A 21,758-nucleotide genomic window follows, 5' to 3' on the forward strand; every position below is an offset into this window, starting at 1 on the left:
TCCACTTCACAAAATCCAATTAAACATGTCAGCTCAAATGCTCCCTCATTTATAAATCTTCCAAATCTGCACACATCACTATACTCCCTCTGCACTGTTAGCATTTATTTCACTCTGCCTCTCAGGATTATATAAATTTCCATCTCTTCAATTAAAATATAGCTTCTTGGGTAAAGAAATCATGTCCAGTTCATTTGAGTAGTCCCACCTCCATCAAAATCAAAACAGTGGTTAACAAACCGGTTATTTAATGAGTACTTCACACCTGTTGAATGAAGGAAGAAATATATGAGATGAAAGAATGACCCTGTGGTCAAGACAGTATATCAATAATTCGTAATGTTCATATTAATAGTTTGTTTTGTATTGCCACTCAGGAGTTATCAGAGAATTCCAAGCCTCATTTCTGCAGTTGTAGAACTACACAAAGTAAGGTTTGCACATGAAAATTCTCTCACCAAGAGGAATATGGCGTATCAATTATTAATTTAAAATATTCAATACAGGGCCTTTGGTATGTTTCCAATTGGGGAAAAAATCATTTTATTAATAAATAGTGCTCACTTTCCCATCCAAAATTTCAACATCTAACATAAAATATGTGTTGACTTGAGACAAATACTCCTCCTCTCATATCTGTGTATATATATGTCCATGTATACACGTACATAAACACATTCATTGCATCCCCAAAGATAAGAACTCTGCCACATAAAGGCAGTCTCTTTTCTTTTTCAAAATGCATTTGGAATGGTTAAAAGAGTGACAGAAATAAAATACTGGGTAAAAAGAGCCAGACAGTGTTTGTGTCTGTAATTGGGAGAGGGTGATGATTGAGTTATAAAGTTGAGAAAAAAGGATAAAAGGATGGCAGCCAGATCCCAGAGTGGGGAAGTAAAGACAAAATTACAATTCTTCAGGGATAAAAAATTGCCAGAGGTAAACCATCAGAGGTCCACTGCTCAATAGGGTGTCTCTGATTTAGTACAATATTCATGCTTTACCGGTGAAATAATTTATATAGAAAGAGCTGTCTGAAGTGACCCACTCATTATCATGAAGGCAACTGGTCACAGAGTTTACACCAGGATCAAGAGCCCCTGATTAAAACTTCTTTGCATTAAATAGTCTACGCATTACTTTCCTATTTTGGCTGTAACAAACTGTGGAAATTTAGTGGTTTAAAAAAACACTGTATTATCATTTCACAGTTCTGGAGATAAGAAGGCCAAAATGTGTCTTATGAGCTATAATTAAAGCATCAGCAGAGCTGCATTTCTTCTGGAGGATCTGGGAGATAATCCACTTATTTGCCTTTCAGAAGGTTGCCTGCACCCTTTAGTTCATGACCACTCCCTCCCCCTTCAAAGTACATCACTCCACATTCTGCCTCTGTCATCACATCAGTCTGACTCTGACCTTCACGCCTTCCTCTTTTCAGGGTACTCAGGACTACATTGGGCTCACCCAGATAATTTAGGATAATTTTCCAATCTCATAATCCTTAATCATGTCTGAAAATTCCCTTTTGCCATGTAAGGTAACATATTCACAGTTCCAGAGATTAAGACGTGGACATCTTCGGGGGCCTTTATATCATATACCACAACTTTCTTGCATGTGAACAAATATTTTAGAAGAAAACTAAAATCTTAAAACTAAGTGGTGAATCTGATACAGGGCATTTCAGATAGTCTGTTAGTAAGATGGAAGAGCTATTGAAGGAGGAAGGATACATAGTGCATCCTGACTTTTTCCCTGAACCTACACGTAAGTGACTTCTGATGCCAAGTACATCGAAGACCAAGTCTGAACAACTAACGTCCACCAATGAAAGGGAACCTATGATAATCAGCCACCCAATATGTTCTTGGATGTATAGGTATATAAGTAACTCTTGAGAGGTTCTCTGAATAGTTTTTGTTCATTAATTCAATAAATATTTTTGAGTTCTCAGAATGCCAGGCAACACTCCAGGCATTGGGGATACAGCATTAACAAGAATTCTTGCCTTTGTGGAATTCATATTGATGACAGTAAATGCAAATTTGAACTGTTACATACAGATCTTCCTTCTCCAGAAAAGATAAGAACAATTGAAAACAATGCTAGAGTCATCAAATTCCTGGGGAACGTCAGACACTGCTTGCTTCTAGCTGTTTCCTCCCTCAGGAAGTCTCTCCTCAGTATTCTGACTTCTTCCCTTATCTGAAGTTTCACATCTATAATTTCTATCACACTAATATTTCAATGTCTTTTTAATAAACATGAGCAGGCTTTTTCCTCTCAAATATATTGTAAGACATTTGGGGCAGGTTTCATGTATCATTGCTCTTTAGGCTGACTGAAAAGCAGCTCAAAAGTGATGCTTGGAGGATTTCTTGGCTTATTCACTTATTAATACAACAAATATTTAAGCAGCATCTATATAATGCCTCATACTCTGCTAACCCTTAGAGATAACACAAAGATGATAAAAAAAATAGATATCAATTATGTGGTATAAAGTAATGAAATAAGAAGTTGAACATATATAAAATAGTACTCTAAGGTTATCAGAACAATTTTAAGTAAGAGTTATATAAACTATTTTATGACTTATAACCAAACCTCCATGTCACGAACTATGAACTAATTAATCAAAATTTCTTTAGGAATGACCCAAAAGATAAGGCAAAAGAAATTCCTTCTGATCACTAAGGGAAAAAGATATGCTTTCAGTCAAAAGTTTTTTAAGCTTCCGTGAAGTGGGAATAACAATGACAATGTAGTATGAAATGAAAATATGTGGTGCTTCCTCCAAATTGAAATTTGAATAGCAAAAAATAACAAATGAGAATAGCAAAAGAAATGGTGGTAAACTTGATAATGAATTTACGAGAAATACAGTTAGGAAAATCAGAAGAGGATTTATCGAGTCACACAGAAAAAATTAATACGAGATTTTGTGTAAAGTTTGCATAAAGACAGAGTCTAGCCAGAGGGTAAGAATGACATTTTTTAAAAAAAAACAAAACTGGAATATATTTTTTAAATCAGAAAGAAAAATGATAGAAAGATGAGACAAATGAAGGTAAAGCAAAATTGCATTATTATGTGCAACAGGAGATCAAGATGATCAGTTAGATGGAAAATTACGAGAAAGGAGAGGAAAAGTAGCCTGGGAGCTTGTTCAGATGTTCAATCTTAAAAGCTCCAGTGCCCAAAATTATTTCCTACTAGCACCCAGCATTAGAGCTGCCTTCTTTTAGATTAACATATTAAATTCTATAGTTTTACAAACATTGCTAAGGGAAGCGTGCTCCAATAGCTATTACAGACAAACAGATGACTTCCTTAGCTGAGATATTATGCATGCAATAAATTAGAATTTTGATGATGAAGAAATAAGTGATCCATTTTGAAAGTAACTCATTACCCAAGAAGGATTAGCTTGTATAAGTTGCTGCAGAAAACAGATAAAGAGCAGATGAGCTCAGCAGGAGTGGGGCAGACCCCTGGAATGAAAGCTAAAGCTGAGAAAAGAAGAAATGTGGTCAAAGATAAAATATGTTACTTTAAAATCTATTCAAGAGCAAAGAAGACAAAATAATAGAAAGAACAAATATCAGCTGATCTGGAAAATTACCCAACTCCTATCTTAAGTCTTCAAATTTCATGATTATCCATCTAAAATCTCTGAGTTATAGGCTCCCAATGACTTCTAGAGGGAGACACCAGGTTCTGGGTGCTTGGTCACTTTGAGGCATCCCACACCCTCCATGGAAAGAGTGCTGCTCTCCTAAGACCATTGGCATTAGAAGATGTTCTACTTTGAGTTCTCTGTTCTGGTCTAGCTATTACTCACACAAATTATAATGACGTGAATTATAGCCATTATTTATTTAGACTACTTAAACGATTGATCTGTGACAAAACCAGATTCTATAGTCTGAGGGAATCATTTAGATGTCTTGATCTATATGGAATTAGAATTGAACAGCCTCTTACAAGAGATTCATGATAATTTACATTTGAACATTTTGGAAAAAAAAAGAAATAGATGATCATTATCCTTAATAAAGAATTATCCAGCTGGAAGAGATCTAAAACTGTGTTCTGACCTAGTTCCTTTCTTTTTTTTCTCCATCCAGGACATGTCAGTGTTTACATTCCTCAGTTTACAAAGTTTGAAAATTCATTTTCTTCCTTGGTTCCCTGCTTTTTACTAATAGAATATTCAAAAGGTTCTTCCTTTCAAAAAGAAAATCTCTCGTGCTTTCAATTAAGTTAACGTCCACTTAACTCTTTCTCTGTGAATTTAAAGAAGTTGTCAGCAACTCTCTCAGATAAATCTTTCATATCGTTCAACTTGGTAAAGGCAAAATCAAGATCACTCACCATCTGTACCCTCCAATTGTAATCACCTCAACTCCCTTAGCCTTTCCTCATAGGTCCCTCCTCTATTCCTTTATCTTTGTCACTCTAACTACCCGCATTTCACCGCCAAACATCTCACTCTAGTGACCTAGAAAAAAGTTCTACTAAATGTTTAAAAAACATAAACAAACTAAACATAAACAAAACCAGGATAATCAGTACCTTCAAATAAGTGAAAATAATTCTGGCCGTCTTCACAGGAAAGAAGAGAGGGAGAGAAAGAGTCAAAAACAGGCCTCCAATGTGGCATTAGAATGTGACCTGTGTCTCATTAGAAAGACTAACTAAATTAGAGATAATAAGATATACCAGATGGTCCATCTAGAGTTAGTTAGTTCTTTATTATGTGTGTGATGTGGAGAGATGAAGTGGGTGTTACAACAGCGGCACAAAGAGTTCAACTCAAAATGCTAACGGAACTGGGATGAGGCAAATCACTAACAGTTCAACCTCTGAAAAGTCAGAATATTAAAAGAAAAATCAGCAGAAAAGAAAATGTCCCCTGCTCATATTTTATATTGTAACATCAAACATATAAAGAGAGTCAGTAAAAGAGCCATCGATGAACTATAATTATACAGAATACTCTGTATCAGTTATTTATTGCTGTATAACAAAATAGCTTTTCAAGATGGCTTTCTTCACATGTCTAGGGCCTTAATGCTGGCAATTAGCTGGATCTTTCTCTCTCTCTCCAAAGGGTCTTTTATCATTCAGTAGGCTTGCCCAAATTCCTTACAGGGTGGTGGGGAACACTACAGGAGAACAAAGGCAGAAGCAAAGTATGCCGACTTCTGGAATTCACCCAACATTATCTTTGCCACATTCCATGGGTCAAAGCAAGGCACAAGACCAAGCCAGATCTAAGGTTGGGCAAACAAACTCCACCTCTTGGTAAAAGGAGGTGAAAAATGTTATAGTCATATTTTTCAATCAACTGGAAACTCTATAAGTACGCATTCTTGTTGTGTTGTTTGACTAAATCTCATTTATAAATCACTTTAATATCAGGATCTGATATGTCTCCAATAGGGCTCTAAGGTGCTGTTGTTCCAACTTTCACTAACTAAAGGAGCATCAGCTCTCTTCCATGCCTGATTTTATCTTATATTCAATGGATTTGTAATAATTAATTTTTATTTTCTTAATGAGTTTATATCCTGATACTACATACAAGACTAGGTTAAGCCACATGACCTTCTAAAGTCCACTGCACCCAGCATGAACCAGCCTCCTAATTGTCAAAGGATATTCAGGAACACTGAAGCAGGGACACAGTCACATTACTTGGTTTGAATGGAGCTGAGAGGTCCTGTGGGAAAGAAATTTCTCACCAACAACAAATGAGATCAGACATATGTATAATTGTCTCATGAACCTGAGGTATCCAAAGGCAAGTGGTCTGGTGCATCTGAAAGTCACTATGAAAAGACAGATGTCTGGCAGAGTAGGCCAGGCTAAGCAGCAAGGCCTGGTGTTAGATTGGACAGTAACTCCAGGTACAGAGCGAGGGTGTATGTGACCACCCTCTAACACAGCCTCTCTACTCCTTCCCACACCTCCCCAGATTCCTGTATGTCTTTGTGCCCTCTGGAAATGAGAATGCTGGACATAAGGAAAGGCCTGTGAAACTAGGGTTCAAATCTCTTCTGTGGAAATCCCTTCCCACAGAAGAGACTGTGGAAAGAAGCATGAAGCAAGCACAGGGTGGACAGTCCAGAGAGGTCCCCAGTGTTTCAGGCAGTGGCAACAATGCTTCAGTAAACATCTCTGTATCTTTTTTTCATCCACCTTGTTCATACACACACATACAGACATTCAGAGATTTTTTTCTAGAAGTAGAATAGCTGAGTCAAAGTGTATGAGCAAATAAAATTTTGGAAAGTACTGCCAAATTAGTAAAAGTTTTACCACTTTACTCTCCCATCATCAGTCAGGAGACTGCCTGTTTTCCATTTCCCCTCAAGCCCTGAATGTTACCTTTATGGCCAAAAAAAAAAAGAAAAAAGAAAAGAAGAGAAATGTTGTCTATGAAAATGGGCCCGAAATGTAGTCACAAGTTTCCTTGAAAGACACAGGAGAAATTTTTAATCCACCCTCTTTATTGGTTTCTTTTTATCAGTATTCAAATAAGGCTGCATCTCTCCCATGCTTAAAAATACAAAACAGATAAAACTTCTCTTTTGAATCCACTTTAATTCTAATTATGGATTGGTCTCTGTAGTAGTTTCCTAAGGTTGCTATAAACAATTTGCACAAAAGTGGTGGCTTGAAAGAATAAAAATTTATTTTCTTACAACTCTGGAGGCCTGATCCGAAATCGGTTTCACTGGGCTGAAGTCAAGGTGTAAGCAGGGCCAAGCTCTCTCCAGAAGCTCTAGGGGAAAATCCCTTCCTTGACACTTCCTTCTTCTGGTGGCTGTACGTGTTCCTTGGCTTGTGGATACATCTGCCTCTGTGGATTCATCACCTCCTCCTCTTCTGTCTGCCTAGAATCTCCTGATGCTTGTGTTTTATAAGGAATCTTGTGACTACATTGAGGGCCCACTTAGATAATCCAGGATAATCTCCTCATATCAAGATCCTTAATTTAATCATGTCTACAAAGGCCTCCTCTTTTTTTTTTGCCAGAAAATTGAACATTGACAGGGGCCAGGAATTAACATGTGGATATCTTTTGGAAAGAGGCATTTTTAGCCTACCACAATTTGTGCCTTCCTCACCCCCGGCAAATACCTTGAGAGAGTATTATACCCTGGCTGTGACCTTGCTATTCTTGCTTGCTACTCTTGGTTAATGATTTCCTTGATATCAGTCCATTGTTTTTCTTTTTTGAGATTTTGAATGGAATTCAACATTGTTGAAACTTTTTCTTCTCAAAAATGTTCTTTTCTCCAGTCACTCTCATGGTTTTCCTCCTTCCATCTCCATTTATACATTTTGTAAACCTAGGCTTTGAATGTCTTGGCTGGGAAAGAGTTAGAATAACATTTGGGGTAAATATAATATTTATCTAGGCAATCAACATTTTAATAAATATCATCACACATTAATGATATTGGCAGGCACAGAATCAAATTTAAAAGTAAAAATATGACAATAAAAACAGCAGGCTTCAGAACTTGGTGAGTACAAATGTGTCATATTTACTCACCTTTCCAAGTCTCATTTCTCTGATCTGCTTGAGAAGCAGAAACTAAACCTTTTCTTGGATTCTCCTCTACGATTATTCTCTCTAGAGTAGGCAGATGGGAAGCTTCCCATGCAGTGAGGGACGACGCTTTGTTCTGATGGTCACATTGTAGCCATTCTTCTGCTTTCAGGACAGAGGCCATTCTGTGGCCCATGACCGTCTACTTGGGTCATTGCCCAGCTCTGTCCAGTTGCTGACCTCTGACTTGTCCACATTCCATAGCCTGAAATTATGGGGGCCTGCTCTGGACTGTCAGCCCTGTGCTTGCTTTATGTTTTTCCTCACAGCCACTTCTGTGGGAAGGAACACACAGTTAGTGAAAGTTGTGTTGTAGTTAGTGAAAGTCGGAACAACAGCACTTTAGAGCCCTACTGACACATATCAGGTCCCTATATTAAAGTTATTTCTAACTGAGATTTAGCCAAACAACATAACCATAATGGGCAGTTACAGAATCTCTAGTTGATTGAAAAACACGGCTACAATATTTTGCACCTCCTCTTACCAAGAAGTAGAGTCTATTTGTCTATTTGCCCAACCTTAAATCTGGCCTGGCCTTGTGCCTTGCTTTGACTAATGGAATGTGGCAAAGATAATGTTGCATGAATTCCAGAACCTAGGCATGGTTTGCATCACAGCTTCTGCTTTTGTCCTCTTATAATGTTCCCAAACAGTCTGTAAGGAATTTGGGCAAGACTACTGAATTATAAAAGACCCCTTGGAGAAAGAGGCCCAGTAATAGCCAGCATTAAGGCCCTAGACATGTGAAGGAGCCCATCTTAAACCATCCATCCTCAGTCAAACTGCCAGATAACTGATGGTTCATGGGAAAGCCCAAGTGAGACCAGCAGATTTGCCCAGCTGAGCTAGCCCTGATTTCAGACTTATGAACAGGTAAAACGTTACTAATTTAAGCTACTTTGTTATACAGCAATAGTTAACTGATGTAGATTACTCTGTATAATTATAGTTCATCCAGAGCCCTTTTGATACCCTCTGCACACTTTTTTTTAAAGATTGGCACCTGTGCTAACATCTGTTGTCAATCTTCTCTCTTTCTCCTAATTGTTCTTCCCAAAGCCCCCCATACATAGTTGTATATTCTAGTTGTAGGTTCTTCTAGTTCTGCTACGTGGGATGCCGCCTCAGCATGGCTTGAGGAGCCATGCTAGGTCTGTGCCCAGGATCTGAACCAGGGAAACCCTGGGCTGCGGAAGCGGCAAACACACACTTAACCACTCGGCCACAGGGCTTGCCCCCCCGTGCATAATTTTGATGTCAAGATATCAAACACAACTAGAGGACATTTTCTGTTGTGCTGGTCTTTCTTTCTAAGAAGCTGACATATTAGGGACTGAACTTTTAGCGACTTGCCTCATCCCAGCTCAACTAGCATTTTGAGTTTGCTCTCTTGTGCTGCTGTTATAACACCCTCTTAATATCTCCACATCACACACATAATAAAGAACTAACTAACTGTAGATGGACTATCTGTATATCTTATTACCTCTAATTTAGATATCCTTTCTAATGGGACCTGGATCACATTCTAGTGATACTTTGGAGGACTGCTTTTCTTCCTCTTTCTCTCTCTCTCTTCCTTCCTATGGATATGATAAGCATTATTTTCACTTGTTTGAAGATATACATTTGATTCTTATGGAGATTCTTCCTTCACAAATAAGAAAAGCAAACAGGTACTAAGGTAAAAATCTGTAATTTTCCAAAAAATTCCTAGTCTACCTTCATCTTTCCCCTCAAGTGACCCATTTACACCTATTCCCTTAGGTCGCTCTGGCCTGATTTCTGTGGTCCTCGGAAATGTACTCAGGATGACAATCTCAGGTCTCTATGGCAGCATTTAAGTAACTTTTCAGTGCTGCTAATTATCTGCTTTTCCTGCTGGGAAGGTATTGTATATGGTTTTTATGCCAGGTGATGATAACATTTTAATGACAAGAGCTCTGCATTCTGTGGTTCTCTAACTCCAAGATCATTCGGAAATTGGTTCAGGTAGGTTAGATGAAATGAAATGGTCTTTGATGCAGATCAGAACTTCAAGTGGAGGCATGCACAGCAGTGAGAAGGGGAAATCGAATCAACCAGAAGAATAACTCAATTCTGTTTTTCAACAGGGAGATTGCAACAAACTTACAACAAAAATACAGGAGTCAGCAGGAGGAGTGGAGTCAGATCACGACTTTCTGTTCTGTACTGGAGAAATTATTCCAGTGACATTTACACAGATGTCTTGAGTGTTGGTCTCCAGGCAAAGAATAAAGTAAGAGCAGAAGATTTAAGTCCAGTGGAAGGTAAAAGTAAAGAATTTGGGACAATGCTGAAGAAGGTAGCTTTGATATAGTCTGATTTCCTGGGCCACAGACTGGAATCAAAGATTGGACCATCACACAAATAAAAGCATGCTGTAGTGGAAATAAACTGGATTGCTACCAACTTGTCCCTTAGCTTCAGCAAAGCTATTTGTTCTCTCTGTAGATTTCCTTGACTCTAAAAGGATTTTACAGCCCTAGCAAAATTTCATTTTGGTCCTAGTAACAACAGCCTTCCACAAAGTTTGCTGCATTGATCACAATAAAAACAACCATTTGGGGAGCACACAGTTCCAGTGCCCATTCCTGTACATCTTTCTGTGATTCTGAGTAGTGTCCTGAGCTCTTTCTACCCATCACAGGGAGAGTAAACTAGTAGAGAAACCTCTTGGATGATCAGATTGAGATGTTTGTCTGCAAATTTTATTAATACTTGTTAATTTTTGAAATTAGCGTTATGAAGGAGAAGATTAAAAATCTTTATCTGAGTGACAATAAACATTAATCTTCTTTTAAAAAAAGCAACTCTAGAATTGAAAGCCTTGCTTGAATTGATGATAAGCCCATATTTTTCATAATTTGTTTCCTATTTGTGTTGGCTAGCACAGGGATGAGCGGACCTGGGCAGAGAAGAGAGTTAACTTGTCAGCAGACGATCTCTGAGGAATCTCTCATTTCATTTGTTTTATATTCTGATATTTTAGTGGTAAGAATGTCGACAGAGGTCAGTGCTCTTCGTTAAACAAAATCATGGGACTCATGACACTACAAAGACACACCAGAATTTAGTTGCTGATCACTATTGATAACCTGCTTTCCTTTCACAGAAGTGAAGTAAGTGGACAGGTTCACTCTGTCTTCACTGGAAAGATCAGATTTAAACTACTATTCTTTCCTTGTTTAAAAAGGAAGATAGTTAGTGGAGACAGATACAAAGTATGGCACCTAGAGACCTCAAATTTTCAGTATAGACAGAACATGAAAGATTGGTTATGAAACAGCACCACCAATAACGAGTGTATAATCTTCTTCTCCAACTTTTTACCGAGTTAGGGATTATATAACTTTTTTATCTTTTCCAAACTGATAGTTAAAAATATGATCCATTTATTGGAAGATAAAATAAGTTCTTGTGTAAAAATTAAAAAGTATTTGGGTTTGAGTGGGAGTTGGAAGCATTGACAGAATAACTTTTAGCTTCCAGGGGAGCAGTTTAGAATTCAATTATTTGCTAGATAGTTGAGTCATTGGAGAGGTTGCTGATGACAGTCCCTTGAAAGGAACAAATTGATTCCAAGCTGAGTTACTTTTTATGAATGATGAATATCATTTATATCATTATCAAGCATATGTCTAAAAAAGGCATTTTAAAGTCATATTTAAAAGACTTTATTTATACTTACAGAGAATTAAAGTGATCTTTATTAAACCACTGATATCACACTATTTTTATCAGTGTTTTTGGTTGGGTTACCAAAAATTAAGAAAAATGTACCTTTACCAAATGTATGTAAAAATAAGAATATCAGAGAGGACTTCATGGAGGGAGGTTTTCAGAACAGGCTGTTGAAGAATGGGAAGAATCAGAGAGACACAATGAAGACAAAGGCATTGCAGGCCGAGTGAAGAATGTGGAGGGAAGCCATGAGCTGGGATGTTTGAGTACGTGTGTACGAGGGAGGGTAGATACTATCTGAGAGCATGTCCAGGGAAGAGGAAGTGGTTTAGCTCAGAGTGCGGGGTATAGGAGGAGTGCAGTAACACAGCTAATTCTGAATATCTTGGGAGTAACTTTGTTCTTTGTTTTAATTTGGGAGACACATTATGATTCTATCTTTAGAAGCTGTGAATCTCTGAGGATCAAATTGCATAACTTTTCAAATCCACATGTATTGACCTTTTTGTAGAAGTGAAATTGAAATATGTTCACTGCAAAAATTTAAGATAGTAGGTAAGAGCATAAAGTGAAAAGTAAGACGCCTTCTCCTGCATGATTTCCTCAACTCCACTCCTCAGAGATGATTATTAACAGTACTTTTGTGTGTATCAATCTAAGCATTTTCTATCTCATTATAGTTTTATTTATGTAATTTTGCATATGTAATTAATGTATATAATTTTTATAAAAAGCCAAATGAGATGAGTGCAAAGTATTCTCTCCCCCTTCCTCCTATCCTGTCTTTGTACATTTAGATCTACCTTAGGATTATAAATGGCTGCATAGTATTCCATCAAAGGGATCTAATAGAAATTATTTAACTAGTTCTCTATTTCTCCACATTTAAGTTATTTTCAGCCTTTTGTTTCAGAAGCAACAATCCTTCAGTAATCATCTCTGTATCTTTCTTTCATCCACCTTGTTCATGCACCCACATACATATATTCAGAGATTTTTTCTAGAAGTAGAATAGCTGAGTCAAATTGTATGAGCAAATAAAATTTTGCAAAGTATTGCCAAATTAGTAAATGTTGTACCAGTTTACTCTCCCACCACCAGTCAGGAGACTGCCTGTTTTCCATTTCCTCTCAAGCCCTGAATTTTGTCAATTGTTTACATTTCTGCCAATCTCATAACACAAAACTACTGTCTTGTTTTTTTGGCATTTGTTTATTTAATTAGGAAGGAAGTTATGTATGTGTGTGTGTATGTGTATATATATATATATATATATATATATATGCACACATATAAGTAAATAGAGTCATGTGTAAAGCCTCTGATATTGTAACTCTTACTCCTTCACTTCTGCTTGGGATTTATGACTCATCATTGTCATTCAGGCCCCACATTCTTTCCTCTCTCCACTCCTGGTCAGAATCTCCTCCACAGAACCCATAATTGGGTCATTTTCTCTCGCACTTACCCTCTGCCTCTGGGATGGTGAGTGCCTTGCTCTGACACCCTCTACCCCTATTTTTCCTTCATTGCTCTAAATAACTCATTTTGTCTTCCTAATTTATAGAGAAGAGAAATTTACATCTCAGGTCTTAAAAGCTCATAAGAATTTTGAAAGAACTTACCAAAGTGATCATAGATATGGTATCAATATACTGAGAGATGTTCAAATTAAGAAATCCGCTTTCACTTAATTTTCCACATAGTTAAGTTATTTACAAAAAGCCTCTTAATTTATAGTCATATATGAGATATGACTATGAAATAATGACAAAAAAGTACAGCAGAAGTACCCATCCAAATAAGTAAAAGGATCCTTATTCTGTGCAATGTACTTTAGCAATGAAACACACAACAGAGGAACATATATATATTGCTTTGTGATCAAAATGGTCTCCACAGGCACATCAGTCTTCGCCTAGTTTTCTGACAAGTATTAAATTGCCCAATATTAAGATCAGCGCTACTTCTTTCAAATCAGTTTCTCCTTAACTCTCCTCTTTCAGGTAGCATGAGAGTTGTCACTGCTAACAGAGAAAATGGATGAAGCCAATCGCTCTGTCGTGTCTGAGTTTGTGTTCGTGGGATTCTCTAACTCATGGGAGATCCAGCTCCTCATCTTCCTCTTTTCCTCTGTGTTCTATGTGGCAAGCCTGATGGGAAACCTCCTCATTGTGCTAACTGTGACCTTCAACCTTCATTTACAGTCTCCCATGTACTTCCTGCTGGCCAACCTTTCCATCATGGACTTGATATTTTGCTCCTCCACAGCTCCCAAGATGATTTATGATCTTTTAAGAAAGCACAAAACCATCTCTTTTGTGGGCTGTGTAGTTCAGATCTTCTTTATTCACACAGTTGGGGGCGCTGAGATGGTGCTGCTCGTCACCATGGCCTTTGACAGATACATTGCCATATGTAAGCCTCTTCACTATTTGACCATTATAAGCCCAGGAAGGTGCCTTTTATTTTTAATCGCTTCCTGGATTATTGGTCTTATTCATTCAATGACTCAATTGGCTTTTGTTGTAGACTTGCCTTTCTGTGGCCCCAATGAACTAGACAGCTTTTTTTGTGACCTTCCTCGATTTATCAAACTTGCTTGCATACAGACGTTCACATTGGAATTCATGGTTACTGCCAATAGTGGCTTGCTTTCTGTGGCCACCTTTTTAATTCTGATCATCTCTTACATCTTTATTTTGGTGACTGTTCAGAAAAAATCTTCGGGTAGTATATCCAAAGCCCTCTCCACTCTGTCAGCTCATGTCACTGTGGTTGTTTTGTTCTTTGGGCCATTAATCTTTTTCTATGTATGGCCATTTCCCACATCACATTTGGATAAATTCCTTGCCATCTTTGATTCAGTTATCACTCCTTTTCTAAATCCGGTCATCTACACTTTTAGGAATAAAGAGATACAGGTAGCAATGAGGAGATTATGCACTAAGGTTGTGAATTATAGTAAAATGTCTTAGATATACTCAGGATGTATAAAAAAGGCAAAATATACTAGAATTACAGATGACTATGAACTAAATAGGGTATATTCAATTTAACCAGAATGTCACTGTCTACTAGTATCTGTCATGTCTATTATTTTTCCTTTCCTAATTGAATTGTGAAATCAGTTTCTGTACTCTGCCTATGAAAGAGACTTAAAGACTAAGGATGGTGGCTTTCTTATCTCAGCAGTGGTCTTACTTCTATAAAGCACCAAAGAGAGTTAATATAAATTTTAACCAATCCCTTTTGAATGTCAGTATGTGGCTTATTGTCCATTTTCTATTTTTGCCATGTTAAGTAAACTGTCTTACTTTAAAGAAAAATATTAATTTTTACTTAATCTGACTTGTCTTACTATACAGCTGATTTGTTTTCTATCTTTTCAGCTCATTGTCTATTAGTTTCCCTTATTGTTTTATTGCTAATCTGGCTTTTTTAGGGTCTAGTATGGAGACAGGAAGCATACCAGTTTTTTTGAACAGAGAAAGTTTGATATAAAGAGTTGTTAACTAAGCATAAATTTCTCAAGTAGTTTTTTGAAAAAAATGAATTCTAAGATATCACATAGCATTTGCAGGAAGCAGCTTTGACTCCTCTGGATGCAAAATAAGGGAAGTTAAAGTTATTACAACTTAAAAATAAAGGAAAGTTTAAAAGCTTGGAGGAAGGACCTGTGGAGCTGAAACCCAAATATTTGAGGAGTCAGTGATGCTTGGCTGGTGCTACTGTCTCTGAACTTAGAGAAGGGCCCGTGGGGCAAGGATACAACCCCTGGGGAAGGGATGCTGCTGGCTAACACAGGTGTCCTGGAGAGAGTGTGATAAGATGAGTTCCTCCAGTGCTGAAAAAACTGTAACTGGATTCAGCCCCTGCTTTGGAACGAAACCAAGGTTGCTAAGGTGAAGAGTGTGGTTGGGTGATGATCACAGGCACAGTGAGCAGAGAGGAAGCCCATAAGCAGCAAACAGGAAGGAGCAAGTCCTTTTTTCCTCTGCCAGACTTGCAATATCCTTCTAGTGCCATCTAGTGGTAGAGCTGGCAAAAAGGAAATGTGGTTTACAGGGCCCCAGGTCCTGTGTTATACAGAGTGTAGATAAGTACTTTAGAGCTGAAAGACAATATAGCACATGTACTTATATAGCTTATATTTAGTTAGAAAATTACTAAAATTCAATAAGGATCATATAATTTTTGAATGTTACAGTAAATTATAAATCACCTCATAGAATTTCTCTATTTTGAAAAGTTTCAGGTACTAAAAAATTAACTAAGTAGCTCAAGATCATAAAATAAATATATGGAAGATCCAAATCTAGAATTTAGGTTGACAGACTCCTAGTTCTTTGCTGTCTTCTGTCATTTAGAACTTATTTCCTCAGTTGCTGGGTGCCATGTTTCCACCGGACTCTTAATTTTTCACTGACATGCACCATTGTAGTATGCACTTTCTATCCTGAATATCCATTTATCAAATAGCAGAGTTTCAAGAAATGTTCATGAGTGATTTTTCTCTTAATAAATCTATTCAACTGTAGTTTACATTTTTTCCCTGGTCCTATGTTTTTTTTTAAACAAAGCTTTTATTTTGGAATAATTTTAGATTTACAGAGAAGTTGCAAAGATAGTCCAGAGAGTTCCTATATACCCCTCACCCAGTTTTAATTTCAGTTTACTCTAAAGTTACCATCTTATGTTTCCATGATACATTTGTCAAAACTGAGAAATAAACACTGTTACATAGCAGTTAACTAAACACCAGACTTTATTCAGATTTCATCAGGTTTTCCATTAATATCCTTTTTCTGTTTCAGAGTGCAATAAGGGATATCACTTACATTTAGTTATCATGTTGCCTTAGTCTCCCCTGGTTTGTGAGTTTCTCACTCTTACCTTGTTTTTCGTGGTTGCAACAGCTTTGAGAAGTATACATCATATATTTTGTAGAATGTCCCTCAATTTGGGTTTATCTGAAGGTTTCCTCATAATTTGACTGAGGTTCTGGGCTTTTGCAAAGAATACCACAGAAGTAAATTGGCTTTTTTCCTATTACGTCTTATCAGGGGTGCATAATATTCCCATGTCATCACTAGTGATGTTAAACTTGCTCAGTTGGTTTATTATCTGATCCTAAACAAAGAAAAGTGACTTATTAGATGTAACTTCTGCCATTTGCATTCTTTCTTCCTACTTGAGTAGTCAATCCCTTACCCTAAGTTTTCTAAGGACTTGATGATGGTTTATCATGATTTTTGCATATGTAACTTATGTATTTCTTGGGACATGTAAGCAAGAGTCTATTTCAACTCCATCCCACCTTAGTTGACTATACATGCAAGCTGTGTGCATGATTGCATATGGTCCCCTTCCCTTGCTCCTTCTTTGATTCAGTTGCTTTTCACTTTTATCCATATGGACTTTTTGAGTTTCCTGATCTTATGCCTTTAGAATTGATGTTTGCATCTCAAACCTCTATCGATTAATACTTAGTTTTTCTCAGTACTTCTCGTTGGAGTGTCTTTGATAGTGTAATTGACTTATCCAGCTCCTAGTGTGTCTACGTTTTATCCAGGTTCTCTAGTCTAATTCTACTTGAGTGGATATTTAAATATTTTGCCATGAATCTTTGACATGTAACAGTTACCAAAGTTACACAGATGAATTAATGATGACTCTCTGTAGCCTCAGCCTGGGGTACAGGACAGGAGAGAGGAAAATTGTCTCCCCCCTGATGTTATTTCTAGCACTGGAATTTACTCCTAATTTAGATCAGCCATTTGCTTTATTTGTATTATTTTTTCTATGCCATAAAAGAATGTTCAATACTATAGTGATTAATAGTTCACAAGTCCATGCTTCTTGAGGCAGCAAGAGGCATGTTCATGGGCACTGCTGATGTTCAGGGAGACAGATATTAGAGTGTTTATTGTAGTTTTGCTTTTACCACAGGGAAAGATTCCAAATATGAAATAACTGCATGTCATATGCACTAACCATCAGAACAGATGCTTGCCACAAAGTTTGAGCAGGGTCCTGGAGACCATGCTTTTCCAGGCATTTACTTTTAGTAGCTGATTCCTAAGGAATTCTTGGGATAGAACTTCGGTGGCAGGTGGAACCTCAAGGGACTTGTGACAAGGGCTATATTCTAATCACTGTGCACAAAGTTTAGAATTTTAACAATCAGTTTTGCCACATAATTGTGTTCCAGCTGAATATAAATATTATTAGGATGTAGGGATTGAAGGTGGAGGGTAATCTAATACTTGTACAATCATATGCAGTGGCCCTGAAAAACTTGGAGATAATCTGGGTGTCTGTCGTTAGATGTTGAGTCAGGCAAAAAGTAGTGCATACCCGACATGGATTTTTGTGCATCATTTGAAAATAATAGACTAGATGTACACATAGCAACATGGGCTAGGTGAAAAAAAAAGTTCTATAATGAGATGCATAACAATATTTTAAATGTATATGGAAGTAAATATTCATATACACAAAACACGGTTTATAATAATATATACAACATGAGCATACATTTTAAAAAACACTCGTATGTTGCCTCGGAGGGAAAGGGACTGGAAATGGAGACTAGAGATTAAAGGGAATAAGCAAGTCAACAAGAGATGGGTCCTCTGTAAACAAATGCTAATAATATACCATCGACTGAGGACTATGACTATCTCAATCTTCTGCACCTGAGACTAAAAAAGACACCAGGAAACAAGTTGTATTACTTTCTCTTAATATTTTGAAGTGAAATTTCTTATTCATATTATTCCTACCTACATGTGACATGCACAGCAAGGGATAATGGAATTATTTCAATGACTGGATTCTTCTTTTCTTTTTTTGTCATTTTTCTTTATTTTTTTATTGCAGTAACATTGTTTTATAAGATTATATAAATTTCACATGTACGTCATAATATTGTGATTTCTGTATAGACTACATCACATTCATTACCCAAAGACCAATTACACTCTATCACCATAGACCTGTGCCTAATCACCCATTTTGCCCTCCTGTCTCCCTCCTTCCCTTCTGGTAACCAACAATCCAATCTTTGTCTCTATGTGTTTGTTTGTTGTTGATTATCATAGGTTCCCTATAAGCAGTGGATATCAGTTGTTCAGACTCGTTCCCCACTGTAGTTGGAGTCAGAAGCCACTTTTGCCTAGTTTCAGGGAAAAAGTCAGGGTGCACTGTATATCCTTCCTCTTTCAATATCTCTTCCATCTTCCTAACAGGGTATCTGAAATGCCTTCTGTCAGATTTATTGCTTAGTTTTAAGATTTTCATTTTTTGCCTAAAATATTTGTTCACATGTTTTAAAGTTGTGGTATACAGAATAATGGGCCCCAAGGATGTCCATATCTTAATCTCTAGACCTGTGAATATGTTACCTTATATGGCAAAAGGGACTTTTCAGACATGATTAAGAATTATGAGATGGGAAAATTAGCCTGGATTCTCTGGGTGAGCCTAATGTAATCACAAGTGTCATTAAGAAAGGAAGGCAGGAAGGTCAGAGTCAGACAGATGTGATGACAGAGGCCAAGTTTAGAGTGCTGTACTTTGAAGAGGGAGGAAGGGGTCATGAACTAAAGGATGCAGGCAACCGTGGAAAAGGCAGGGAAATGGATTCTCTCCTAGATCCTACAAAAGGAATACAACTCTGCTGATGCTTTAATTTTAGCTCAGAAGATACATTTTGGCCTTCTCATCTCCAGAACTGTGAGATGATACATTTGTGCATTATTTTTTTATTTATTTGGTGAGGAAGATGGGCCCTGAGCTAACGTCTATGCCAATCTTCCTCTATTTTGTATGTAAGATGCCACCAGACCATGACTTGACAAGTGGTGTGTAAGTCCACACCCAGGATCCGGAACCCACAACCTGAGGGCAGAGTGTGCAAACTTAAACACTATAACACTGAGCTGGCCCCTACATTTGTGTTTTTTAAGCCACTAGATTTCCAAAATTTGTTACAGCAAAAATAAGAAAGCAATACAAAGGCTATTTAGTGAAAAGAATTTTGGATCAGGGGCTTTTCATCCTGATGTAAACTCTCCCACTGATTACTTTTGTGATAATGAGCAAGATGCTTCCTATATCTCTTTCAATATAAATTATTTCACTGGTAAAGCACAAATGTACTAAGTCAGGAACACTCTTGATGGAGTGGACTGCTGATGGCTTATCTCTGGAAATTTCCTATCCTTGAAAAATTGTAATTTTGTCTTTACAAAATTACAAATTGTCAAAAAATTACAAATTTCAAAAATTGTAATTTTGTCTTTTCCTCCCATTGCTGGGATCTGGCTACTGTCTTTTTCTTCATTTTCTAGACTTTATAACTCAATCATCACCCACTCTCAATTACAGACACAGACACTATCTGGCTCTTTTCACCCAGTATTTAATTTCTATCACTCTTTCAACCATAAGAAATGTATTTTGAAAAAGAAAAGAGACTGCCTCTATATAGCAGAAATCTTATCTTTGGGGATGCAATGAATGTGTGTATACACATGTATACCTGAACATATAGGTACAAGAGGAGGAGATTATTTGTCTCAGGTCATCACATATTTTATGTTATAAATTGAAATTTTTGGTGGGAAATTGAGCATTATTTGTTAATAAAATGATTTTTTTTTCATGTGGAATCATATCAAAGGCTGTTTGTTTGACTATTTTAAAGAAATAATTGATACTCCATATTTCTTTTGATGACAGAGTTTTCTTGTGCAAAGCTCACTTTGTGCAGTCCTACAACTGCAGTAATGAGACTTGGGATCCTCTGATAACTCCTGGTTGGCAAAATAAAACATACTATTAATATTAATCTTACAAATTATGATATGCTGTCTTGACTCCAGGGTCATTATTCAGTCATTACTTTCTTCCTTCATTCAACAAGTGTGAAGCACTCATTAAATAACTGACTATATTAATCACTATAGGTGATTGTGTTGGAGGAGGGGGCTACACATGTGAACTTGGCATGATTCCTGTACCAAGAAGCTGTATTTTTATTGCAGAGATGGAGATTTATATAATCATGAGAAGCAGACTGAAATAAATGCTAAACATGCAGAGGGAGTCTATAGACTTGGGCAGATTTGGAAGACTCATAAATGAGGGAGCATTAAGCTGAGATGTTTAATTGGATCCTGTGAATTGGAGAATCGAATGAGAGAAATTTTAAAAATTGAAAGGAAGAAAACTTTTAAAGTCTGATCGAGCAGTATGAATAACAGAACAAGACTTTAAAAGCTGTATGCTGTGCATGAGGAATTGTTAGGTGGCTCAAATGAATGGCTGAAATCTTATCCATTCATAAGAAATCACAGTCAAAGTGTTGAAAGATGACCTTATATGTTATGGAAGTTGAAGACACTGGGCTAGAGGAAATGGGCAAAATCCATGTAATAGTGAAAGAAAGCAGAGGGGATAGGGCCAGAGACAGAATTAATTTAGTAGTAGTAATTTTGAAAGCCATTATGCCATATGGGAACCACTTTGTCAGCTTGCATCACTGTGGTGGTTTTGTTCTTTGGGCCACTGATGTTTTTCTACACATGGCCTTCTCCCACATCACACCTGGGTAAATATCTTGCTAGTTTTGATGCATTTATCACTCCTTTTCTCGATCCAGTCATGTCTACGTTCAGGAACCAAAAGATGAAAGTCTTAATGAAGAGATTATGTAGTCATCTTGTGCATTACAGGAAGGTTTTGTAAATGGATGGCTGTGAATACATGAAACTAGAGATTCTTCCTCATGCTGGTTTCAGAAAGGACACTATTAAGTTTCAGAGAAATACTCAAAACTTAGGCCATGTTATACGCCTAGAAGTCTACTCTGTAATATATTATGGAATCTACTTCACCATTAAATTAGAAATGTTACTCTTTGACATTCTGTACATCAAAGTGCTTAAAGTGTTTAAAGTGTGTAAAGCCAAATTATATATCCTTTGCAACCTACATGGTCTAGGAGAGGGCCCAGTAATTGAGAATATAATAATATTTTATCTTTTCCTATATTCGATAGATTATTCAACTGATAAACTATGCATTCATGTTATCTTTCATCTACTTATTGCCTATCTTGATTTGAATTCCCTTTGTTCAAACTCTGTTTGCTTCTTATTTCCCCAGTCTCTACATATTTGGCTTCCTTATCAGTCTCCTCTATCTGCAAGTCTTAGAAATTGTTAATCCTATGTTAAAATTTTAGAATTTAAAGCTAGGATGGATTACCAACACCATTTCTTTTAGTCACCTCAGTTGCACATATTAACACTCAGGGATTGAGGGGTGACTGTAATTTCCCCAGTGGGCACACAGTGAGAAATCACCAGAGAGAGCTAGGCACCAAAACCAAGCTTCTGGTTGCCAGGTC

General features: G+C 37.0%; 1 protein-coding gene across 1 annotated transcript; it reads left to right on the forward strand.

Moving 5' to 3' along the window:
• The first annotated feature begins 13,368 nt into the window (after positions 1-13,368).
• LOC124236061 (olfactory receptor 4F6-like) lies at positions 13,369-14,316 on the forward strand. Its single transcript, XM_046654718.1, has one exon. The coding sequence runs from the start codon at positions 13,378-13,380 to the stop codon at positions 14,314-14,316; it is 939 nt and encodes a 312-aa protein (XP_046510674.1). The 5' UTR covers positions 13,369-13,377.
• Positions 14,317-21,758: the final 7,442 nt, after the last annotated feature.

This window comes from Equus quagga, chromosome 2 (assembly GCF_021613505.1).
Source record: "Equus quagga isolate Etosha38 chromosome 2, UCLA_HA_Equagga_1.0, whole genome shotgun sequence".
Lineage (NCBI taxonomy): Eukaryota > Metazoa > Chordata > Mammalia > Perissodactyla > Equidae > Equus > Equus quagga.

What these genes read in the sequence shown, in the direction of transcription:
- LOC124236061 (XM_046654718.1), top strand. Translation starts at nt 13,378, where the DNA reads ATGGATGAAGCCAATCGCTCTGTCGTGTCTGAGTTTGTGTTCGTGGGA.